General features: G+C 36.1%; 1 protein-coding gene across 3 annotated transcripts in view; it reads left to right on the forward strand.

The window, feature by feature from the left end:
• The window catches only part of Tsc22d2 (TSC22 domain family member 2), a 51,652-nt gene extending 29,644 nt beyond the window's left edge, over nt 1-22,008 (forward strand). For all 3 annotated transcript variants that reach the window (XR_013052070.1, XM_006977539.4, XM_006977540.4), the window contains 2 exons: nt 15,164-15,215; nt 15,843-22,008. Coding sequence is in view for 2 of the 3 variants with exons in the window: in XM_006977539.4 (XP_006977601.1) it covers nt 15,164-15,215; nt 15,843-16,103 (313 nt within the window). In the remaining variant the exon portion in view is untranslated. The remainder of the gene's footprint in view (nt 1-15,163; nt 15,216-15,842) is intronic.
• Nucleotides 22,009-22,220: the final 212 nt, after the last annotated feature.

The following is a 22,220-nucleotide window of genomic DNA, read 5'->3' on the forward strand; positions in this document are numbered from 1 at the left end:
TTAACTGAGAAAAAGTTAGTTGTTTGTAGTTAAAAGCTGACCATGTACTACTTTGAGTACAATTCTCCTTGAATGAAAAAAAACACCTAACTTGAAACCCTTCGTATTTTCCTAGTGCTGGGCCAGACTCTTATATGCAAGTCTAAAGCAATAAATGACTAGGATCATAAATGGTTTAAGCAAAGTAGCACTGTATCGCAATGTTACTGGGTATTTTTTTTCTTTCAGTAATTTATTGTTGAAATTTCACACAACACTAAAGGAAGATCTGGACAATTTTTTAATTACACTTTTCGCACATTTTATGTTGAATTAAATGAATCTGATATATTTCAGTGGCCATTGGTGATTTCTTTCCCACAGAAACTATATTTTATACAGTGAAATTCTGACAGTCTAAGGATTAGAGTTTTATTAATGTTTAGTCTACACAAATGCTGTTTCATAAGCCTTAATATAAATTTCAATCTCAAGTTAATTTTATTAGAATATATTTTGGAATTGCATGAAGTCTTAACATTTGGCTACAAGAAATCAAAGTAAATCTAGTAGGCTATAATTAGTATTGTTTAAAATTCTTTCGGATAACAGTAAAACATGCTTTTTAATAACTAATCATAATACTTTTATAATACTTTGTGGCCTCAGGAGCTTAGTTCTTACTTTGTAGTTTAAGACAAATTAAGAAAATTGACCTTACAGTGTCAGAAGAATAAAGTAACTGTTTCAAACAGTGGAAGAAACTAATTGAAGTTTGTGGAGTTTTTTTTTTTTGTTGTTGTTGTTGTTTTTTAATCATAAGTCCCCTTGATAGGCTTCCTTTAAGATAGTGCAGCTGTGACCCCACTTTACAAATGTGGCTGGTCATAGTATGTTAAGTCCCTAGGATCCACCCCTCTAGTAAATGGGTAGAATTGAGATTTTAAAACACCTGGAGGCTGAGACAGGAGGATCCTGAATTTGAAGTTAACCTGGGTTATATAGCAAGATTCTGTCTTAAACAAAACAAAAGCAACTTTTTTCTAATTCAAAAGTCTATGCTCTTGAAAATAAATATTCTTTTGAATTCAATTTTTTACTTGCACAACAGATGAGAGATAAGCTGTTTTACTTCCATTCCCATAATGGCTACCCTACCATGAGCTAGAGAACAAAGAGGACTTTAGTAGTAGTGAAATGATGACTTGGATAGCATTATGCTTAATCTGTGCTGTCTTTTTATTAAGTCCATGTAGTTTTTAAACATCTCAACTGTAAAACATTGGTTGGTTTATTAAAAGACAAATAAAGAGCACAGTGTGTTGATATATACCAGAAATCACCACACTCTAGAAGCTCCAGGAGCAGGATTGCAAGTTTGAGACCAGCCTGGGCTACCTGAAGAAATCCTAAGCAAATAGAGATCAGATACTTTCCCCCAATAAAGAATACTGTTCATTTCCTTAGGGAATACTGGCTTTGTTTGGTGGTGTCTTTTTAATCCAAAAGAAACAAGCAATTACATATTCAGAAATTTCAAGATATTCTCTTATTCTTCTGGGTTTAGCTCAGTTGAAACAATCCTTTGACAACCTTCATTTGATGTATTACTGCCCTGGACTTTGGGGGTAGATTATCAATGAAGGGACATAATAGCAAGGAAAAATGAGTGATCTAAAAACAAATGTTTTAGTTGTGCAATCTTAATCTTAAAACTCTTATTTTTGTCATGTATTATCCATAGAATTAGAATTTTTCTAGAAGGTGGGTTTAAATATCTTTTGTGTCAAGAAGTTGGCATAAATGAAAATAATAACTATAAAATAGATAAAAATTATGTATTCTTCACTATTATTTGAATTTTACTTTAGTCTACAAAGGAATGGTCTCATTTTCATTTTGATCAAGCCTTGATCGAGAGGATCTATGCAAAAATGGCAGTTCAGCTGGAAGAAACAGTATGTTAGGCTCTTGACAAAGAGGAGATAGTTTGAGGCTATTGAATAAATAATATTCCTAAGAACTATATATGCTTTCCCACACCCATCTTATTCCATAACTTTTTCTGTCTTCTATAGTGTATTTGTTATTTTATCTTAACTTTAAGCATGCTCATTTTCTACCACAGTTGAGCTAGCTACCATTCTTACAAGTCTCAGATCTAGAGCTCTCAGCCTGAGTCTCTTCTGGAGTTTATATACCTAATCCCTGTAGTCTTCTTTCTGTATCTCTCTTCCAAGCTCTACATTTTAAACCTAAATTACCCCCTTCCCTGCCTTACCTACAAATCTAGTTGCCTTCATCATGACACTACCATTGCCCTATTCCTGACAATTCTCCTGGGCTTTGTCCCCGTCATCCTTTGCATTTCTTCACAGTTGAGTCCCTTTCCCTCTTCCATCTGTTTGATCTCTCATAGTCTCTATGCTTCAGTTGTGAAAACTCTTCAGTACACAGCACTGTTTCATACCTGTGAACATCCTGCTATCTGCAACTGCTTCTCTCTTCTTTTAACTTTTTCTACCATTCGATTACCAGTTTCTACACAGAGAGGGGAAGAAAGAATATTTATGTGGATATACAATTTCATAAAACTCTGAAACCAATTGATGAAGGACTATATATCTGATAAGAGTAATTTGCCAAAGGATAAATGACTTGATGTGAAGTCAGGCTACACTGTATTTACTAATACCATATTTAGTGATCCTGCCACTCTTCAGTGCTGTCAAAATTTCCTTCTAGCCATTGTTCATTGGCTGGCATCCTTGATATAGAAAAGGTAGAGTATGAAAATGTTATCTAGAAAGATATAAATGCTGATGTGAGGCTTTATAGAAAATAGGAAGTGAAGTTTGTTTATGATTTATAACTTGTTATTACAATGGATTTGGATTATCTAAATTTATATATTAGATACTTGACTGGAAGAACATAAAATAGGGCTGCCTAGATGGCTCAGTGGTTTGTAAAAGTACTTATTTGCCAAGCCTGACAAACCTGAGCTAGATCCCAGGACCTTTGTTATGGAAAGAGAAAACTGACTCCCAGAAGTTGTCTTTTCAACTTGAACATGAACCATTGTGCTCTTCTCACAGGCACAAAATAAGCAAATCAAATGTAATTAAAGTGTGTGTGTGTGTGTGTGTGTGTGTGTGTACATACATACACACACTTTGTGTGGTATGTATATATTTGTTATATGTATGGATGTTTTGATTTCATGTCTGTATGTGCACCACATGCATGCCTGATGACCATGGAGGTCAGAAGACATTGAATCCCCTGGGACTAGAGTTACAGACAGTTGTGAGCTGCCATGTGGGTGCTGGGAATCAAACCTAGGTCCTCTACAAGAGCAGCAAATGCTTTTAACCACTGAAGCCATCTCTCCAGCCCCCCTAAGATTTACTTATTTTTATATTGTGTATATGAGTGTTTGTATGTGTGTTTATATGAAGAAATCAGTGCAACTTAAAAAAATGGCAATTATTTATCTTCAAACTAAAAATGAGGAATGAGATTATGGACTATTTCTGCATTCATTTGTTTTGAGTGTAAAATGGTAGTATTGTCAATGTCCACTGTCTAGGAAGAATTACTATAAAGAAAGTTATACAGGAAACAGTTTAGGAAGTGATGTAAAATTTTGTAGAGAAAGAGGCCTTAGAAAATCAGTGCAGCAAGTGACACAGAATTCAAGTATACTAATTGTTAAGGTTAGAGACAACTTTACAGAAGAGAAAAGTTGAGCTGAGAGCAATAAAAGAATGATAGAATTACCACAGAAGACAGCTTTAGCTCTGAACAGACAGGTAGATAGATCAATAATGAGTAAAGAAACCTTGGAGGGTTTAATGAAGTTAAAGATTTCCAATGTAAAATTTGGGCAGGTATTTGAAATGGGGTAAGGAAAGAACATAAGGACTACATGTGGTAAAAATTCTAGCACTCTAGAATTGGAAGTGGAAGCGGGGGAATCAAGAGAATTGAAGGCCTGGGGGCTGAAGAGAGAGCACACTGGTAAAGAACAGTGGTTGCTCTTCCAGAGGACTAGACTTCCAATGCCAGCACCCACGTGGTGGCTTAAACCATCTCTAACTCTGGTTCCAAGGGATCTGCCACCCTCCTCTAACCTCCTTGGGCACTGCATGCATGTGATACACAGACATACATGTAGACAAAACACCCATAGACATAAAATTCAAAATTTTAATTTAAAAGTTCATGGCTGGGATAATGAGAAGACTCTGTAGGTAAAGGCCAAGCCAAATGACCTGAGTTCTATATCCCAGTATTACGTAGTAGGAAAGAGTCAGTGCCCATAAGTTGTCCTTTTGACCTCAGCATGAACATAAAAGAGGTCAAAGCTAGCCTATACTAGTGAGCCACTACCCCAAAAACAAAAGAAAACAAAACAAGAATATAAAAAGGTACCATTTGAAATAAATATAAAGGACTTCCATCAGTAAGCTAATTCCTTTTGCAAGGAGAGGAGGCATCTTTTGTTATTGCTGAGAATTTCTAAGTTAATGTTAGGTGAATGTAGCTATTTCCAGAAGATTATTTTTATGCCCCACTACTGATTGAAAATGTATTCTGTCCATGGTTTCCAAAATGGAACACAAATCTTAATGAAGTTTTACATTTGTGTTTTTATTTCTACAGATACTCTTTTCTGCCATGGTTTTTCTTAGGTTGTAATCATTTTTACAGATTTATACCACGAACACCACCCATGAACCTTAAATAATGAAAAAAAAAATGCTACCATTTCCTCTTAGTTAAGGAAAAAAATGTTGTTAACCTATTAAAGGAGGACTGATCTCTACTCTAAAATGCCTGGCTCTGAATGATTTTTCCTTTCGTAACCCAGCTGAAATCTTTTTAACTCTTTAAATGTTTAAGTATTGAACTTTGTAGGTTTTGTTTGGTTTTTTTATTTTAAGGTTTACTGACATTCTTAGAAGCCAGCTGATCACCAACTTCTATCCCAGTAAACTAAAGGATGGGTTTTTTTTAGAATGTGAATATATAGATAGAACTGCTCTCCAATTGATTCCTTTTCAGCATAATTCAATTATTTCAAGTTTTATCTGATGTTAAGGATCCAGTAAGTGTAGACAATTGTCAGTCATTCGCTCTTTTCTCCTTCTCCAGGAAATAATTTTAAGTACTCAGCACTATGGTATCAATTTTTTATTTGGATCTAAGCCTGTAATATTCACTCCTCAGTAATATATCGTCAAATGACCTAATTGCTGCTGTGCAAACACTAAAATGAAATCTCTTTCAAGAAAGCCTTTTTAAATGTAAGCACTTCAGCATTAGTGAAAATGCCACTCTTCTCCTACCTCTTTCTTATACCCTTCCTTGTTCTAGTCTGACTCAGAAGGAAGAAATGTTTTAAGTCTTGTCAGATCTTAGCCTAATGTTAGTGGGATAAGAAGCAAGTAGAGGGCTGGGGAAGTGGTTCAGAAGGCAGGGTGCTTGCTGGAGTTCTGAGCTCAGTACTTGGCATGATAGAATCAACTAGCATGATGGTGCGTGTTGTGTAATCCCAGCACCTAGGAGGTGGGAATTCAAAGCCATCCTCAGCTATACATAGAAAGAAAGGAAATGGAGTTGGGGAGTAAGTTAGTAAATAACATCATTCCTCTTGAGTAGATATCCCAAGTTCTTATAACATTAAATTATTTAACTTCGAGTAATAGGGTATTAATAATCCTTTTTCACTGATTTGGATACAGTACTACTCAAGTTTTACTTTGTATCCATCTTCAGTTTTTCCAGGCAAAATTCACATGTACTCTATTTTCAACATTTTAATAGAAAAAATGTAGTTCCACTAGCTTGTTTGTTTACATTTATTTAGTTTGTGTGTGGATGCATGTGTGCCATGGTACACCTGTGGAGGCCAGAGAACAATTTGTAGGAGTTGATTCTGCCCTTCACTCACTCATCTAGAGCAGCTCCACAGAACTATTTCAGAACCTTACTGACAGATACTAGGGTGACCCCCTCACACACACTCTCCACTATCACATTTAGAAATAGAGAGGGATACAGAAAAAGAAGATACTTTTAATCCTGGTTTTATCGTCTTCACAATTCAGCTGTTGTCATGTTTTCATTAAGTTGGTAGACTGAACAAATAGCGCTAACAGTGATAAGCAGTGTTCTTAAATAGGATCAATTCTCCCTAAATTAAGGTCCTAAGTTTTGCAAATCACAGATGTCACAGTAAGTTCTGTTTCGTATATGTAATAAAATGCCTTATTCTGGACCAGCAAGATGGCTCAGTGGGTACAAGTGTTTGCCATGTAAGCCTGACAACTTCAGTTTCATCCCTATAACCCACCCAGTGGAAGGAGAGTCTCAGAAGTTGTCTTCTGCCTCCATGTGCATGCTGTAGCACATATATGTCTGCACTCACACAGAATAATAATAAATACAATTTTAAATACCTGATTTTCAGTCAGCAAGAGAGCAGTGGCTCAGCGGATAAGGGTGCTGCTGCCAAACCGAAGAACCCAAGTTCAGTCCCTGGGAACCACATGGCAAAAAGAGGGAACCTACTTTCTCAAGTTGTCCTCGGACTGGCTTTTAGGCGTCATGGCATGTGCACGCACACACACACACACACACACACACACACACACACACACACACACACACACACTTACACACACACACTTTTTTTTTTAAAGTGGAAAAGTAAAAAAAGAACAGCCCTATTTTGCAGGATGAAATAATCCCTAGACAGTGGTGTCAGTACCTCCTCCTTTCCTTCCCCTTTTCCCGTTCCCTGTTAATTTTCCTGCAGCCATGGGCTCATGTCTTGAGTTTATGCTGCCCAAGGAAATAACTTCTTAAGTCACATTGGAATGTGTTTCTCCTATATTCTCCAACATATAGTGAAATTAGCCTTCTGTCTCTGGTTTCCATTTGCCTACCTTTCCAAACAGCTACTGTGTGTGAGTGTGAGTATGAGAGTGTGTGTGTGTGTTTGGTTTCTTTGTACACATACACAAGCAGATACACTATATAATATTCCTTTGTGTAAGTGATAATATATTGTGTACACAATGTGTCTTTAGTTTTAAAAATGTTCTGTACATTGTCCCCTCCTCAGTAAATAGAAAGGGCACCCCCATCTCAGAGTTGTGTACTGTTCAGTTAAATGCATGGCTATGCCATGAAAAAAAACTCTTCATGTTGGCATTTTTAGAGATGCATGTCATTCAGTTAAATAGATAGCCATGATTTAACCAGTTTTCCATTGATAGAAGCCTTGCTGTTAAAACAGTACTGTAGTGGCTGGAGAGGCGGCTCAGTGGTTAAGAGCACTTGCTGCTTTTCCAGAGAATGCTGATTTAATTCCCAGAACCCACATGGCAGCTCACACATGCAACTCCAGTCCCTGGGGTCTGTCACCCTCCTTGGGCCTGCATGGGCACTGTACTCACATGGAACACAGGCATACATTCAAGAAAAATACCCATATAGATAAAATAGAAGTAAATAAAATCTCAAAAAAATGTAAATAAAACAGTACTATAATGAGTAGCCTTGTTAAAGTGGATTTCTGTGAGTGTGTGCATGAGAGATAAATTTTCAGATACAGGATTGCTAGTTCAAAGAATGAATAAATAAGGGAGAGGGAAAATTGGGTGGAGAGTCTGAATGAAAGATGTTATTATGTTGTAGTTTTAATTTGTATTTTTATTATGATTAAAATAATGTTTTTCATATCTTCTTTGTTTGGTTTTGTTTGGAGGACAAAGTCTCACTGTGTAAACCAGACTGGCCTTTTAAAATATTATGTGAGTGGTCAGTATGAATTTTTCTGTTTTTCTATTGGACTCGGAGTCTTTCAGATTTCTAAAAGTACTTTATATAGAGAAAAATTATAGAAGACATTTTTTTGCTTTTCTATATTTTTCAGACATAATTAGGCCTTTCTCATTCTTTTTTTTTTTTTTTTGTTTTTTTGTTTTTTCGAGACAGGGTTTCTCTGCGTAGCTTTGCGCCTTTCCTGGAGCTCACTTGGTAGCCCAGGCTGGCCTCGAACTCACAAAGATCCGCCTGGCTCTGCCTCCCGAGTGCTGGGATTAAAGGCGTGCGCCACCACGCCCGGCTCCTCATTCTTAAAGATATTCTGAATGAGTGTTTTTGAACCCACTAATACAAATTACATGGTTGACTTTTAGACAAAGGGAAGTTTAAGTTAGGAAAGGAACATTGAATTATTGCATATTTTTTATGTATATGCCTCAAATTTATTTTCTTATGTGAATATGTTTTTTAATTTTTTTAAATAAAAGAAATTTCACAAACATATATACATATAAATAGGGGACGCATGAACTCATCAACAGTGTCTCCCATGGATAATCTTCTGTGACTGTACCCAACAGTATCTAAATTATGTGCCCTGACATGGGTACATAAAATCCACATGTATCCTTGCCTCCTTTTAAACATTTGTTGTCCTGGCCAGGAATTTGACCTAAAATTGGCTGATGAATTTTCCAAAAAAATCTGAGGGATTAGTGAACAAGATTTTCTTAGAAAATGCTAACTATGAACATCAAGCTTTGCATAAATATTTACCTCAGTTTTTAATAGTTCTTTGTGCACAGTTTTTACACCCTTGTTAACTCTAGTTACTTGAGAAAATAATAACACCTAAATCTTGTAATAGCTTTATGCCTGATTGCTCGAGATAAATAATAACTATAAAAATCACTTGTGATCCAGGCACAGGATCCCATGCTTGTACCCCCAGTATTTAATAAGACTGAGGGAAGAGGATTATAAGTTTAAAGTCAGTCTGGGATGCATAGTGAGACCATTTCAAACCTCCTTACCCCTTTACTTATTTTAGGTTACTACTAATGAAAATTCTCCATTGAGCATTTTTCTGGCAGTTCTTTTAATCATTAAATTGAGCACATTATTTGTTTTATATTAGAATTTATGGTCAGTTTTTAAAATATATAAAATTTTGAATGCTCAGCTTAATTTTACCTCTCTATATGTATGTGTTTCCCTAGGAATAGAACCAAGGACTTCACATAGGCTGAGCAAGAACTATAATTATAATCACTTAGCCATATTTTCTTCTTAACCCAGAAATTTGGATTTGCATTTGTCTGGAGATTAGTTCTACATGAATTTTACTTTTTTGGACTCCTTTCAGCGGGGAATTAACTGTTAAACTGTGCATTTTAGGCCGCTGTGAGCTGGAGAAATAGTCTTCCCCAGGAAGAGCCCACCAGTTGATTATCCACCACCAAATAGCCATGAAAACATACATCCAAGTAAAAACATATAGACTGAGCAAGTTGTACTTAGAGTATCATGTGTATGTGTGCATGTATGTAACACGCAGCACTTAGGCAGAGGCAGGCAGATCTCAAGGTAAGGCCAGCCTGATCTACAGAGTGAATGCCAGGATAGCCAGAGCTACACACAGAAACCCTGTCTTGAAAAACAACAACAAAAATAAAAGAGGCCATGAATTTGAAAGAGAGCAAGGAGGAGTGGGAATACAGGAGGCTTTGGAGGGATCAAACGGAAGGAGGAAATGGTGTAAAAGTATATTTAACCTTCAGTCTTGTTGAATTGTAGGTTAATTAGACTTACTCTTTTGCAATCAGCACCTTATAATTGTGGTTTTTTGGTCTTAATAACTGCATTTCTTAACAGGCAAAATGCTTTCTGGATTTGAATTAATGTTTTAGTGATACTATTATTGTATCTCTTCTATTAAGAAATGGTAGGAATAAAGTCAGTAAAAAGAAAGTAGATGATTTACTTTCATCATATGACTTCTGAGTGGTATAGGACTTAGCTCCTAACAGGTAGCTTCCTCCTGTCATGATTGGTGAAGAGTCACTTTTACCTGATTTGCAGAAGAAAGCTTGGGCACAAAGAATCAGGATGGCCAACTCAAAGTAATTAATTCTAATTACAGAAGATTTGATTCTGTAATTTCAAGAATTCCTTTACTGTATTTGTCACTGTGAATGTGACTCCACAGAAAATTAGAAGGATCTTTGAGTAAAAGCAAGGTAACTTTTCTACAGTTTCCTTTTTACAGATACATAGAATTTTAACATATTAACTCTGACAGACCAGAACATTTTAGTTCTTATCAAATAGGCAGACTGTGCTGCCTGTCCAAAGATCACTGAGCAAATGCCCTTTCTAAGAAGTTTCCTCCCTTATTCTGAGAGCGGAACTACTTCTGGGAATGTGCTAGATAAGATAAATAACATGTTACAAACACTGTTTAATCTTTGGATCCATGCTCACAGTTTCACAGCTAACATTTGGTGTTTATTTAAAGCACTCTTTAACATACACAGCTCAGGATTTATTTAGGTCACTATAGATAGGTGCTTTCTTCCACACGGAAAGAAAAGTCATGTATTTTGACAATAGGTCTAGGTTTGAAATCTACCATTATAAGTTACCTGGCCTTGGTTCCCTCATTTATAGAATGAGGGTGTTACCCAGGCTTATTGATAATTATAGGCCTGCTATAAAATAAATTGTCATAAACATTCTTTCCTCTGCTGTATCATTTTGTTCACTGCACTTAAATAGAAAAAAGACCGGAGACTGAATAGTAAAACTGTGTTCACTTGAAGAAATACTTTTGCACTGCTCTTTTATTGTTTCTGTTCTTAGTTTAGACAAGTAACTGTACCGTGCCAGTCTGCTTTATTATAGATAAAGCAAAAGGTACTTCTCATGATGTTTGAAAAAGTGAAATCAAGTTAGATGACCTTGTCTTCACTGATTTCACTTGTAAAGTCCAGGTTCTTTCTGCCCTCTTATCTTCTCCATGAAGCTACGTTCTTAGTCATGACCACTTGCTAAAGAGTAAGGACACCTGGGAAGAAAAGTAGCTGGTGGGAGTCAGCTGGCATGAATTAGAATGACATGAAAAGCCACACTACCTATTGTAGCATGGTTACGTTCAAGTGACTCCTGCCTTTTCTGTGACTAAAACTATAATTAGCTTTATTTGAACACTGAATTCAGGGCTAAGCATGTAGCTGGTAATTCTTATCTTTCCTCGGCCCTATATTTTTGTTTATTGCCTCTGTGTCTGGAACTTTCAACTTCTTGATAAATGCTGATCAAGATTTTTTTCCCTAAAAGAAATTTGCCCATAATTGAAAATTATCCTTTGGCTTTATTTTGCACTTCTAGTTTATAATAATAACAAGATTCTGAGCGCTTCATTTCTTCAATATTTCTGGCAATGATTATGGTACTTGGTTTAAACAGACTTACTTCAGTTTGAGAGAGAGAGAGAGAGAGAGAGAGAGAGAGAGAGAGTGTGTGTGTGTGTGTGTGTGTGTGTGTGTGTGTGTGTACATGTGTGCACCACTCCCAGTCTAAAATACATGGTTTATTCTTACATTGCATTTATTCAGACACTACATTTAAGGGTACCTAGTTGTATAATGGGTAGACAAACTATATGAACAGATTGCAAAAGAGAAAGACAGAAGAGATTTCTTTGAGGAGCTTAAAATTTGAAACTGATTAAATATCAAAATATGATATGGTGAATGTAATAATAAAAAAATCAAAGTACAAATCAACATTAAATGAAGAAAAGTTAAAGGGAGATATATCCTGCTTCATTGATCAGTCATAATTTTAAGGAAAGTGAATCTCTGAGCTGAACACCACAGAAAACATTACCTTCTTTGGAACTGTACTTAAGGCAACAGTATTAGAATCTTCATTAAAAATCTGACTACTTAACTGGTGGTTCCCAAAACCTAAGTTTCTATCAGAATCACCCAGAGGGGTTATTAAGATGTATTAACTGTCCTCATTCCAAGAGTGTCTAATTCAGTAGTTCTTAGGCAGATCCAGATATATCCATTTCTAGGAAGTTCCCAGGTAGTGTTGCTACATCTGGTTAAAAAGAACTTCACTTGGAAAACTAGTTTATCTAAATTCAAAGAATTTTAATGGCTTCCTAATACAAGCCATTAGCTGTTTGAAATCAGATTACTGCCATTTCTATTTACTGTCAGAATGCATTTGAGCTCTTACGTATCAGGCACTGTTTACTTCTCTAAAGATAATGGAACGTCCCTCAATAAACTTAATCTAATAGAATCTAATAGTAGTATTAGGATAGTAAAAATAATCACTACCTTGCATTGATCATTCAGTGTGCCAGGAACTATGCCAAATAGTATGTAAACTCATTTAATCTTCAGAGGATTGGGATATAAAATGCTTATTTGAGGTGGAAAAAAAAGTCAAGAAACTAATTTCCAGGATTCACAATGAGTAAGTAAGTATATTGAGGAACTAGGATTTGCTCTAGTGCTATAGTACCTTCTACACCATTTAAAATTAAAAGTGCATATATTGCAGGACCAGAGGGGAATAGAATAACTGACTTTACTCTAGGACAGCAAAGATACCACAAAATACATGGCCCTGAGTGCCATAAAGGACAAGGGAAAGCCACATGAATTGGAACTACAGATATCTCTATCTGGGGCAGCAGTGTCTGCAAAGCCAAGGAAACCTGAAAAAACATGTAGCAGATTACAAATATTACATAAGACTAAAATACATTTTTTTAAAAAGAATAAGAAACCATCTATAGCAAAACTCAAAGTCATGAAGAGTAACAACATTGGGGAGCCAGAGGCCAGCCCTCGGCCACATAGTTTCAGGCCAGCTGGGGTTACATTTTGATGCCCTGCATTTAAAAAAAAAAAAATAGAATTAGGGTTTTGATTGGGTCTTGTGTTGTTTATTCTTTCTCCTGTAATTTTCATTCTCTCGAAGCCAGTGGTTCTCAAGACAGGGTCAGGCAGCAGAATCAGCATTTTCTGGGCACTTATTAGAAGTTCCGTTTAAAGCCCAGCAATCTGTTTTTACTAGACCTCCAGATGACTGGTGCATTCTGGTTTGAGAATACTGTACTTGGTATTGAATTGTTGAGTATTATTTAAATAGTTGTAATTGTGTCTATGACTTGAAACAGAATTAAAATGTTAATACCTGACAGAATACTTCTCTTCAACATGATCCTTCTATAGCTTACAAATCTGTATCTTCTGTTGCTGCAAAGAAACCAGTCAAGACTAGGGTTTGTTAGGTCAGCATTCAAAATGTAGCATGCCCATTAGTCCTTAGCTGTAATAATGACTTGTAAACTTATTGACTGATTTTAATTAACAAGAAAAGGAAGTTTAAAAAAAAAAACAAAACTCCTTTTATAATTTTTTTTTTTTTTTTTTTTTTTTTTTTTTTTTTTTTTTTTGGTTTTTCGAGACAGGGTTTCTCTGTGTAGCTTTGTGCCTTTCCTGGAGCTCAGTTGGTAGCCCAGGCTGGCCTCGAACTCACAGAGATCCGCCTGGCTCTGCCTCCCGAGTGCTGGGATTAAAGGCGTGCGCCACCACCGGCTTCCTTTCATAATTTTTAAACTTTTAATGTATAAAACTTTAAAGTACTCTTCTTAAACCACATGTATCAAGGAATAGGATGTATTCACACCATGAAATGACTTAAAGTAACTCTTGGTTGAAGTAATAATCCAGAAAGTATAAACTAGGATTTTCAAGCAAGTACTTGTCTAAATGCCTATCTCCATCTTTATTTGTGATTTTTTTTATTATTTTAGACTAAATAAATCCTTATATATTATATAGTTGGTCAGTAATTTAGTTTCACATAATCTTACTTTACTTTGCACATATCTCTCTACGAACTGAAAACCCAGCTTATAGACAGTTTTGAGATCTTAAGTATACAGAGCCCTTTGATCTTAGCATCAGCAAAAAGCTAAATAGTACACTATGACCAATGTTGTTAGTGCTCAAATAGACAGCATTTTCTGTGTGTTGGCTGCAAGTACCAAAGGGTTAGAAAAGGCAAGTCCAATGAAGCTTAGACACTGACCCCATTCATTTTACAGATGGGAAATTAAGGTATAGGAACATTAAATTAATGAGTGAATGAGTAGTAGAACCTGACATGATAGCCTGACCTACGTGGATTAGAATCTAAAAGGCGCAACTACATGGAAAAGAGTGTTTGTGAGCCTCAACCTGGCATAATACCAACAGCCCATACCACTCAAAGTAAAGTACTCTTCAGATACTGTAAATACCAAATTCTTCTCGGGTGTAGTGTGCTCTGTAAATAGTATTTAGTAATGTTTTATTCAAAAATTATTTTTAAAGACCTTTTTTGTGTTGATTCAAGGAAGCATCAGAATTTCTTTTACAACACTAGTTTAAAAACAAAACATTTCTTCCGTCTTTTAAAAATCTAATAAAATATAAACGAGTGTATAGTTTCTTGATACATTTACTACTTAAAAGATGGGTGAAGCTGGGCGTGGTGGCACACGCCTTTAATCCCAGCACTGGGAGGCAGAGGCAGGTGGATCTCTGTGAGTTCAAGGCCAGCCTGGTCTACAGAGTAAGTTCCAGGATAGGCTCCAAAGCTACACAGAGAAACCCTGTCTGGGAGGGGGGGGGGGAGATGAGTAAATATAAACTATTAATTATTTAATCTTCTGTGTCACTTTATAAATGCCCAGGTAGTATTTGAACTTGTGATGTATACTTAGTAGCTAGACAACTTTGAATTATTTTCAAGAAAAACACATACTTTCTTAGGTGAATTTTGCCAGCAAGTAATTTATAATCAAAATACCTACATGGGTCTACCAGAATGTTGAGTTCCATTTTAACCAGCCCTTCCAAAATTCTCTAAATTCTCTTTAGAAGCTCTTCTTACACACTTAAAAACCAGATATTTAAAATATAGAATTGATAGAAATAGAGTCATCATCTGAATTTTAGTGTATTAAGACCACCAAAAAGAAAACTCCTAATTGAAATTCGGAGTAAGTTTTAAAGTGGCATATGTATGTCATAACACAAATTATGGATATTGGGATTATAAGGATTTTTAGAAGTCAGCCATGCACCAAAATCCTCATGTAAAAAAGTTGAATCTCTGAGTACTGAATTGCAAAAATATACTTGATAAGTTATTTTTAAATTATCACATTTGATATTGGGTAAAACACAAATGTCTTTTACATTATTCTAAGATTTGGAAGGATGGTTAAATTTTTAAGGATAATTTAATGAAATATTCTAATTTTTTCCAGTGCATCTGGGGGCGGTGTTGTAGCCATTGACAACAAAATAGAACAAGCAATGGTAAGTAGGTTCACAGTTGTCCTTTCACTTCACTGTTGGTCAAGTCCAGATCACAGGAACCTAATTTCTTTAAGCCAAAAATTACCTTCTTTGATATCAAGATTTAGAAGATGCTAGAACATTGAAAATTTGTAGTCCACACGTACTAATTGCGTAAATTGTCCTTCCATCTGATCACGTCATACTTTGTGTGTCACTGTGGGACGGGAGCATACGTAAGTCAGTACAGTATGTATTCATCTAAAAAGCATCAGCCTTTGGTCCATTTAAAGTGTTGGCTTTGTGGCACTTAAGTCTCTAAAATAGCCCTGTGACTAGTTTATTAGCAAGCAGCTTTCCGTTGGAATATTACTCCTCTGTTTCTATCCAACATCTTAAATGCTCATTCTAAACTTTGGGATGAAAGAGTACTTGCTATATATATTAGTTGGGAAAGAGACTTTTTCCACCCCATCTCCCACAGGCCCAGTCAAGATATAGTGGAAACATTAAAAGCATGAGGAGAAAATTGCTTTTAAAAAACAAAAATAAAAAAGCCACTTAGTGTTTATAAGGTACCCAGTCTAGAACTAAGTAGCTCCTTGTTTCTCATAAGTCTTTTGACATTCCTAATTTTGTTTTTCACAGGATCTGGTGAAAAGCCATTTGATGTATGCAGTAAGAGAAGAAGTGGAAGTTCTAAAGGAGCAAATAAAAGAATTAGTGGAAAGAAACTCTTTACTTGAACGAGAAAATGCACTGTTAAAATCTCTTTCAAACAATGATCAGTTGTCCCAACTCCCAGCCCCACAGGCCAATCCTGGTAGCACTTCTCAACAACAAGCAATGATAGCACAGCCGCCTCAGCCAACGCAACCTCCACAGCAGCCGAATGTCTCCTCAGCATAAAGCTTTCCTAAGCCTCAGTAAGGAAAAACTGAAAGCAATCTTTCCTTGTGTGCCACTGGTGTTCTTTCCACTTTCTAGAAAGCAAGTAGCCATGCTTGCTTCGGCTGTGTGCTTGGCCTTTTCAGTATTAGACAATCGTTCTCCAGGAGCTTTCCCTCTCTAAGATGTCCTGCCGCACTGTTGATGTCCACTTGTATGCCATCAGTACAGAGGAGAATAATAGACGGGGTTTATTAAAGAAAGCGAGCAGTCTTCACGCTACATGTACACATGAGTGGGATCTTTAAAAGTTTGGGTGGCTCTCCCATGTCTCTTATCACCCGTGGATTTACCTTGAGCCTTCCTGTCACATTATAAGTAACAGTTCATCTAAAGAGCCACTTTTCTTTCAATATCAGTAACATTTGCCTACGTAAGTTTTCATTTATTTTGTGTTTTATTTATTACAGGGCTGCTATTTTCATAATGTACATGAACAATGTCACAGAACTTTTTTAATTTTTTTGAATAATTATAAGTATCAGTAAAGGAATTGAAAGACAGGATTACATTTAATAAATAAAACGTTTAGGCAATAATTGAACAAAAGAATCCTGGCACATTTCTAACACTAATGGCAATTTACCGTTGGTATTTATTTTCACTAGTAAAGATCCAGCTTGAATGTAAATTTTGTATAGTGTAAGTATGAAAAACACAGTGCACCTGTACAGGTAGTCACCAGTTATTGTGATATAATAAATAATTGGGCTATTTTCATGAAGAAAACTTTGTTCATTTGTTTCTACTTTCTAATAGAAATTGCCACGATTCCTCTGCTTTTCAACATTTCGTATGACCTTTTTTTTTTTTTTTTTTTTTTTTTGGGTGGGAATAAAAAAGCTGTGAAATTGTTCAACCTACTTTGTAACCAAAGAAGCAAAGCTGTGTAATGGAGTTTTGTTTTGTTTTATAATGCACATTCTTTATGTATTTTTATTTAGTGTTTTCTTGGTCACAATTTTCTTTGCTGTCTAGCATGATCTGCATGGCCTGTAATCTCTGAACCACTTTCGTACCTCATGTTTTTATCCAGCACTCTTATTGTACTGTGTACTAGTCTGTGAACAATGTCAAATAAAAAGAACGAACAGGTCGTATGGTGGAACTGAGCTAGTGTACAATGCACCAGTTGTACAAAAACAAAAATGAAGTGAGCCATCTTTTGTTCATTTAAAATGGTGTTTTGAATTTCATATGCAGAAAACGTTTTGTTACATTGCAGATTTTAATGTATTTAATAAATGCAACATGCAGATTAAGTGCAGTGTATACTGAGTATTTAAATTAAAATGTACATTTCATAAATACAGTTTCAAGAGAAAGCATCATTTTGTGTATACTAACACATTAAGTGTATGTCAGAAATTGATGTAAAAATATATATTTTAACACATTTTCTGAAATTAAACTACAGTTTTGTTCAAATATTTGGCTCTATATGTGTTCAGAATTTGACTAGATTTGTATTTTCACAGTTTAAAATAATTCCTTAAATGAAAACCCATGATGTTATTAATGACAATGGTAGTTCTTAAATTTTCAAAGTGAAGTAATTTAAAGAACACAAGAATGGTGAGCAATATTTGTACTCAATATTCATATTATGTTAACAATATAAATAGGAAATCCTCGTCTACCAAAACTTTTACTTGAATTCAGAAAGGTGCCTGTAGAAATTAACATGTCCTGTATCGGTAGCCCACTAGCTAATTCAGTCTTAATGAGAAACAGTAGTTAGCTCTCCATGTTAGAAGAGGTTAAATGTTCTGTATCTATTTGAATCATTCTAGCTTCAAACGAAAGTCATAAAATTGAAACATACATGAGATTACCAAATATTTTGTATTCTAGTTGTGCTATAGGAAATAATGCTCAGTAAGCAAAATTTTCATGTTAATTAGTAACATTAGAAATACTTAAAAGAACTAGATAAATGTAAACTTGAGTATGTAATAACCCTAAAGATGAAAAGTGAGATTCTCATAGAGCCACCGTGGGCAAGATAGGATGTGAAACTGCTTTTGGAATGTGAACCTGAAGATTCTCTTGGTGCCCTTCCAGTGCTAATAGTGTGGTACTTCATTCAAAGAAGAATTGGCACTAGGAAAAGGTTGCAGGAGGAGACAGTTAAATGGCAGACTGCTGCCCAAGAATGCACAAGATCTTCCTGGCGCTGGGAAAAAAAAAAAAAAAAATTAGTGTGATTTTTGTGATGATAAGAAACGTTTTTATTCTAGGGCTAGAAAAACACAAACAAAATGTAATAGTCACCAAGGAAATAATTGGTATTTTATGGTTTAAAATGGTAACAGCAATTGCCACTAGTACTAGTCTTTAAGGCGGGGGGGGGGGGGGGGGGGTCTTAGAAAATGGTTAACAAAAAATAAAATTGGTTCCAAAAGGATTAACTTCCAGTAAACTAAAAAATAGAAATTTTAATCAGTTATTACATCTTTTAAATAGCAGGAGTTAATGTAGAAAATAAAGTGGGCTTTCCTGTGTTCTCCAGGATGGAATTTGGCAATGTATATTAAGAACTTTAAATAATAAACTAGCTCAGTGGCGTGATGCTTAACTCAAGGTGCAGTGTTCAAAAAATGCAAGCATGTGCCTGTCCTGTGTGTCCACTCCTAACGTTGGAACTCAAAAGTTTTATAGATCACCTACCCTGTCCCCTACTTAAAGTTGTCCAATTAAGTTTACATATAAATCTGTTCCCATTTCCATGAGGCACATTGAACTCGAGAGACAGGAACAAAGGTGGGCCAAGTATTGTGCTTTTGTTTGGAAATAATTGAATTTGAATTATTTCTCCCTAATTGGTTTGTTTAGGATCTTCATTTGGATTAGATCTCTGTTGGGGTTAAAGTCTCCAAATATGTAGAACATCAAATAGTTGAAATTCCAATTTGGGGCAAGTCTTACAGGAATGTCATCCACCTTTAATTTTTTCCGTCTCAGCGTATAGACCAGGTGCTACTAAATAAGCTTTATGTTGGCTTAATTTTCTGATATGGTAATGCATGTACAATTGGAACCCAACTTTGCCCAGAGAAAATTATTTTTAGGTAGTCCTAATGTAATCTTAAGATGTATCCAACAAAACAAAAATGTGTAGGGAGTTGGAGAATCAAGCATTCGGCTTTTTTAGCTGTTAGATGAAGCTGTTTGGCCCTCATGACAGGTCCTTCATGATGGATATGTTTAAATTCTCTTCAGTGATTCTGTTGAAAGGGGAAGCCCTATCAGAATTCACAATTAAATTGAGGCTACACAAACCAACCAATACAGTGAGACAAATCCAGTCAAGGGTGGATTGCATAGAGGTTTCCTGAAATGAGTCTTGAAGGTCACAAGAGCCAAGAGGAAGAAGGGTGTTCCAAACACAAGAAAAGCCTGCTCAAAGTTCTCAAAACATAAACAGGGCTCCTAAAGAGCACAGAACTTTGTGGGAGAGAAACAAGAAATAACTGCCCCATCAGTGTTGGTAGTTTGGCACTATTTGAAAACAAGAATGACTCCTTGGATGATGGCTAGTGGGATGTGCTCAGTTCAGTTCAGTGGTAGAGTGGTGAGTGGAAACTGGAAGCAAATAATTTAGAAAAAAGTAATCCAGAAAAGTGAGAGCATTCCATGGGGAAATTGAAGTTTATTGAAGTTGAGTATTCCTCTACCCCTTTTCAGTGAATATTCTACTCTGTGTCAGCACTTTGCTTTGTTCTCTTGTTTCTTTGAGGAAACATCTCAGCCAATACTGGGAAGTTCAGTCAGTCTTATGTCCAGTAGCCATGCATCTCTGCAAAATTAATGTCTTTGTTTCCCATTGAAGGAATTGCAAGAATTTGACAAAAGAGTGGGGCAAACAGAGGAACTTGGTCACTCTGTGCTTCTGTAAATTCAGCCCAATGGTAAACAGTCCTCTGATGACGGGTGTCACCATAATTCCATAGCCTCTTGCTCTCTGAAGAGATGTATGAATTCTGACTCCAGTGCAGGTACTGACATGTAAGGATAGGTTTTCCTTTAGCTTTGCCTTTCATTCTCTAACATAGGTCAAACCCACAGCCTTCACGTCCATACTCTGTTGATGTAATAACAGACTTTCTCTCCCGCCCCCCTGCTTTAAGCCCCTAATAATTCATGTTTCTGTTTTCTGTGCTAATCACTTCTGGTGCTTATTTGTACCAGTTGGCAAACTGACATTCCAAGGTACATCCCTGTCTAATTTTCATACCAGGTTACGAATTTCTCCATCTAAATCTCTAAATGCACGTCTTTTCTATTTAAGTGAAGGGTTATACAAGTGTGCTCTTGGACTATCATTGGTCTGCCATGTTCAAATGTAGAAATTGCTAAAAAGTACTATAGAAAGCAATGTAACGTTCACAGACCTGTACTTTGTCTTTCTTCTGTGTTTTAATGTATTTGTGAGAAAAATCGGCAGTCGTTTAGGATTGGTGATTGGTGATGGCAAGATAAGCTGTTATTTCACACTGGCACAGTCCACTTGGACACTAAATTTGTTCAACATGATTGGGTAGTGAGTTAGCTTTGGTTTTCCTTTTCTTACCAGGGGAACTGATAAAGTAGGCAGTTTGGAGTATTTTCTGACTGCCCAGTGTCATGGATCCAGAGTCCCTGTGTTTACAGACTAGAACCTGCCCACAGAAGCCATAATGTTCCTCTGAAAGAAGGAAGGAAAGGAGATGTGCTAACTTTAGAAAAATGATTGAAGTTTCAGACAAGCCAAATGACACACTTCAGCTTCTTCATAATGAAAGTTGAGGTCCTTGTAGTTCCAACTGTTTGCATGTTTTCATTATTTCCATAAAACAACTGTAAAGTGCTCTTGTCCACTGCAATCCAAAATGTCTTCCAGATCACAGTTTCTACTGCTATTTCACAAGCAATCAGCTCATCTATAACTAGATAAACCTGAAGACGGCAGACGAGGGAGCATCTCCCACCCATGGCATGTGTGATGCTAGGCCAGCGTCTAGTTCTAGCTCACTGAGAAATAAAATTTGCAAATCTCTTGATAAGGTTGTAGTCTTTCTTACATAGACAAATATACATGCTGACGTTTTGGGAAATAATTTGGGCTTTATTTCTTAGAAACATTGGAGAGCAATTCAATTCTATCTCAGCTTAGGTGCTTACCCCTATACTGAATGTTTGAGAACAGAAAGCTGTGTAGGGCATGATCTGTGCCCCCCAAGAGCTCATCATCCAATGAAAAGTAGAAGCTGCTGTACCATGTTGCTTCTCCAGAATAAATACAGTTTATAGACCTTGTGTCCTTTGTTAGATGAAAGTAGTAATTTGCTGTGTCATGTGAAACCCCTTGCCATTGCCAGGAAATAACTAAGTCACCAAAAAGCTTTAGCAAAATTAATCCTGGAAGAGGAGACCAGGCAAAAGGAGACTTTCCACACCGATACTGAGCCTGGGAGTTGCCCCTAAAAAAGAACTAATCTGAGAGAAGTTTACACATTTTTAATACTCTCAGTTTGTAGATAATGGATCTAATTTAACCTAATGACTAGAATTTACATGTCATGAATTATATTGTGTCTTGTCTCACGAATAAATGCATTTTTGGCTGTCTTAACCAGCTATCATTCAATGAATGAAGTTAATAACTCAGGTACCTGATGCCAAAAATAAATCTCTAATAGAACTGAGAATTCAGAGATAAATACAAGGCTATGTGTTAAGTAAGTGATAAGCCTTACATTTCCCATCAGGGCGGGAAGAATGGCTTAGTCAACAGGTAGTATTGAGACAGTGTAACCTTTGACCAAAAAAAAAAAAAAAAAATGGTAAGCTTAGCTCTCTCACAAAAATTAAAACTTCCAGCTACACTAGAAGTGAGTCTTCTGCTTTGTGAAATTCAAAGCCTTCATAATGCATGAAAGTGAGTAATTTTACAAATAAGTTATGAAGAGCTGCTCAGCCCTGGCCAAGCAAAGTGCACATGAAACATACTATCTCAGATCCAGTTGATGAGCATTAGACACATAGGATTAAGAGCTGACAAGTCTGGGAAAACAGGAATCTGACATCATACAAGTT

Source organism: Peromyscus maniculatus, chromosome 6 (genome assembly GCF_049852395.1).
Source record: "Peromyscus maniculatus bairdii isolate BWxNUB_F1_BW_parent chromosome 6, HU_Pman_BW_mat_3.1, whole genome shotgun sequence".
Classification (NCBI taxonomy): Eukaryota; Metazoa; Chordata; class Mammalia; order Rodentia; family Cricetidae; genus Peromyscus; species Peromyscus maniculatus.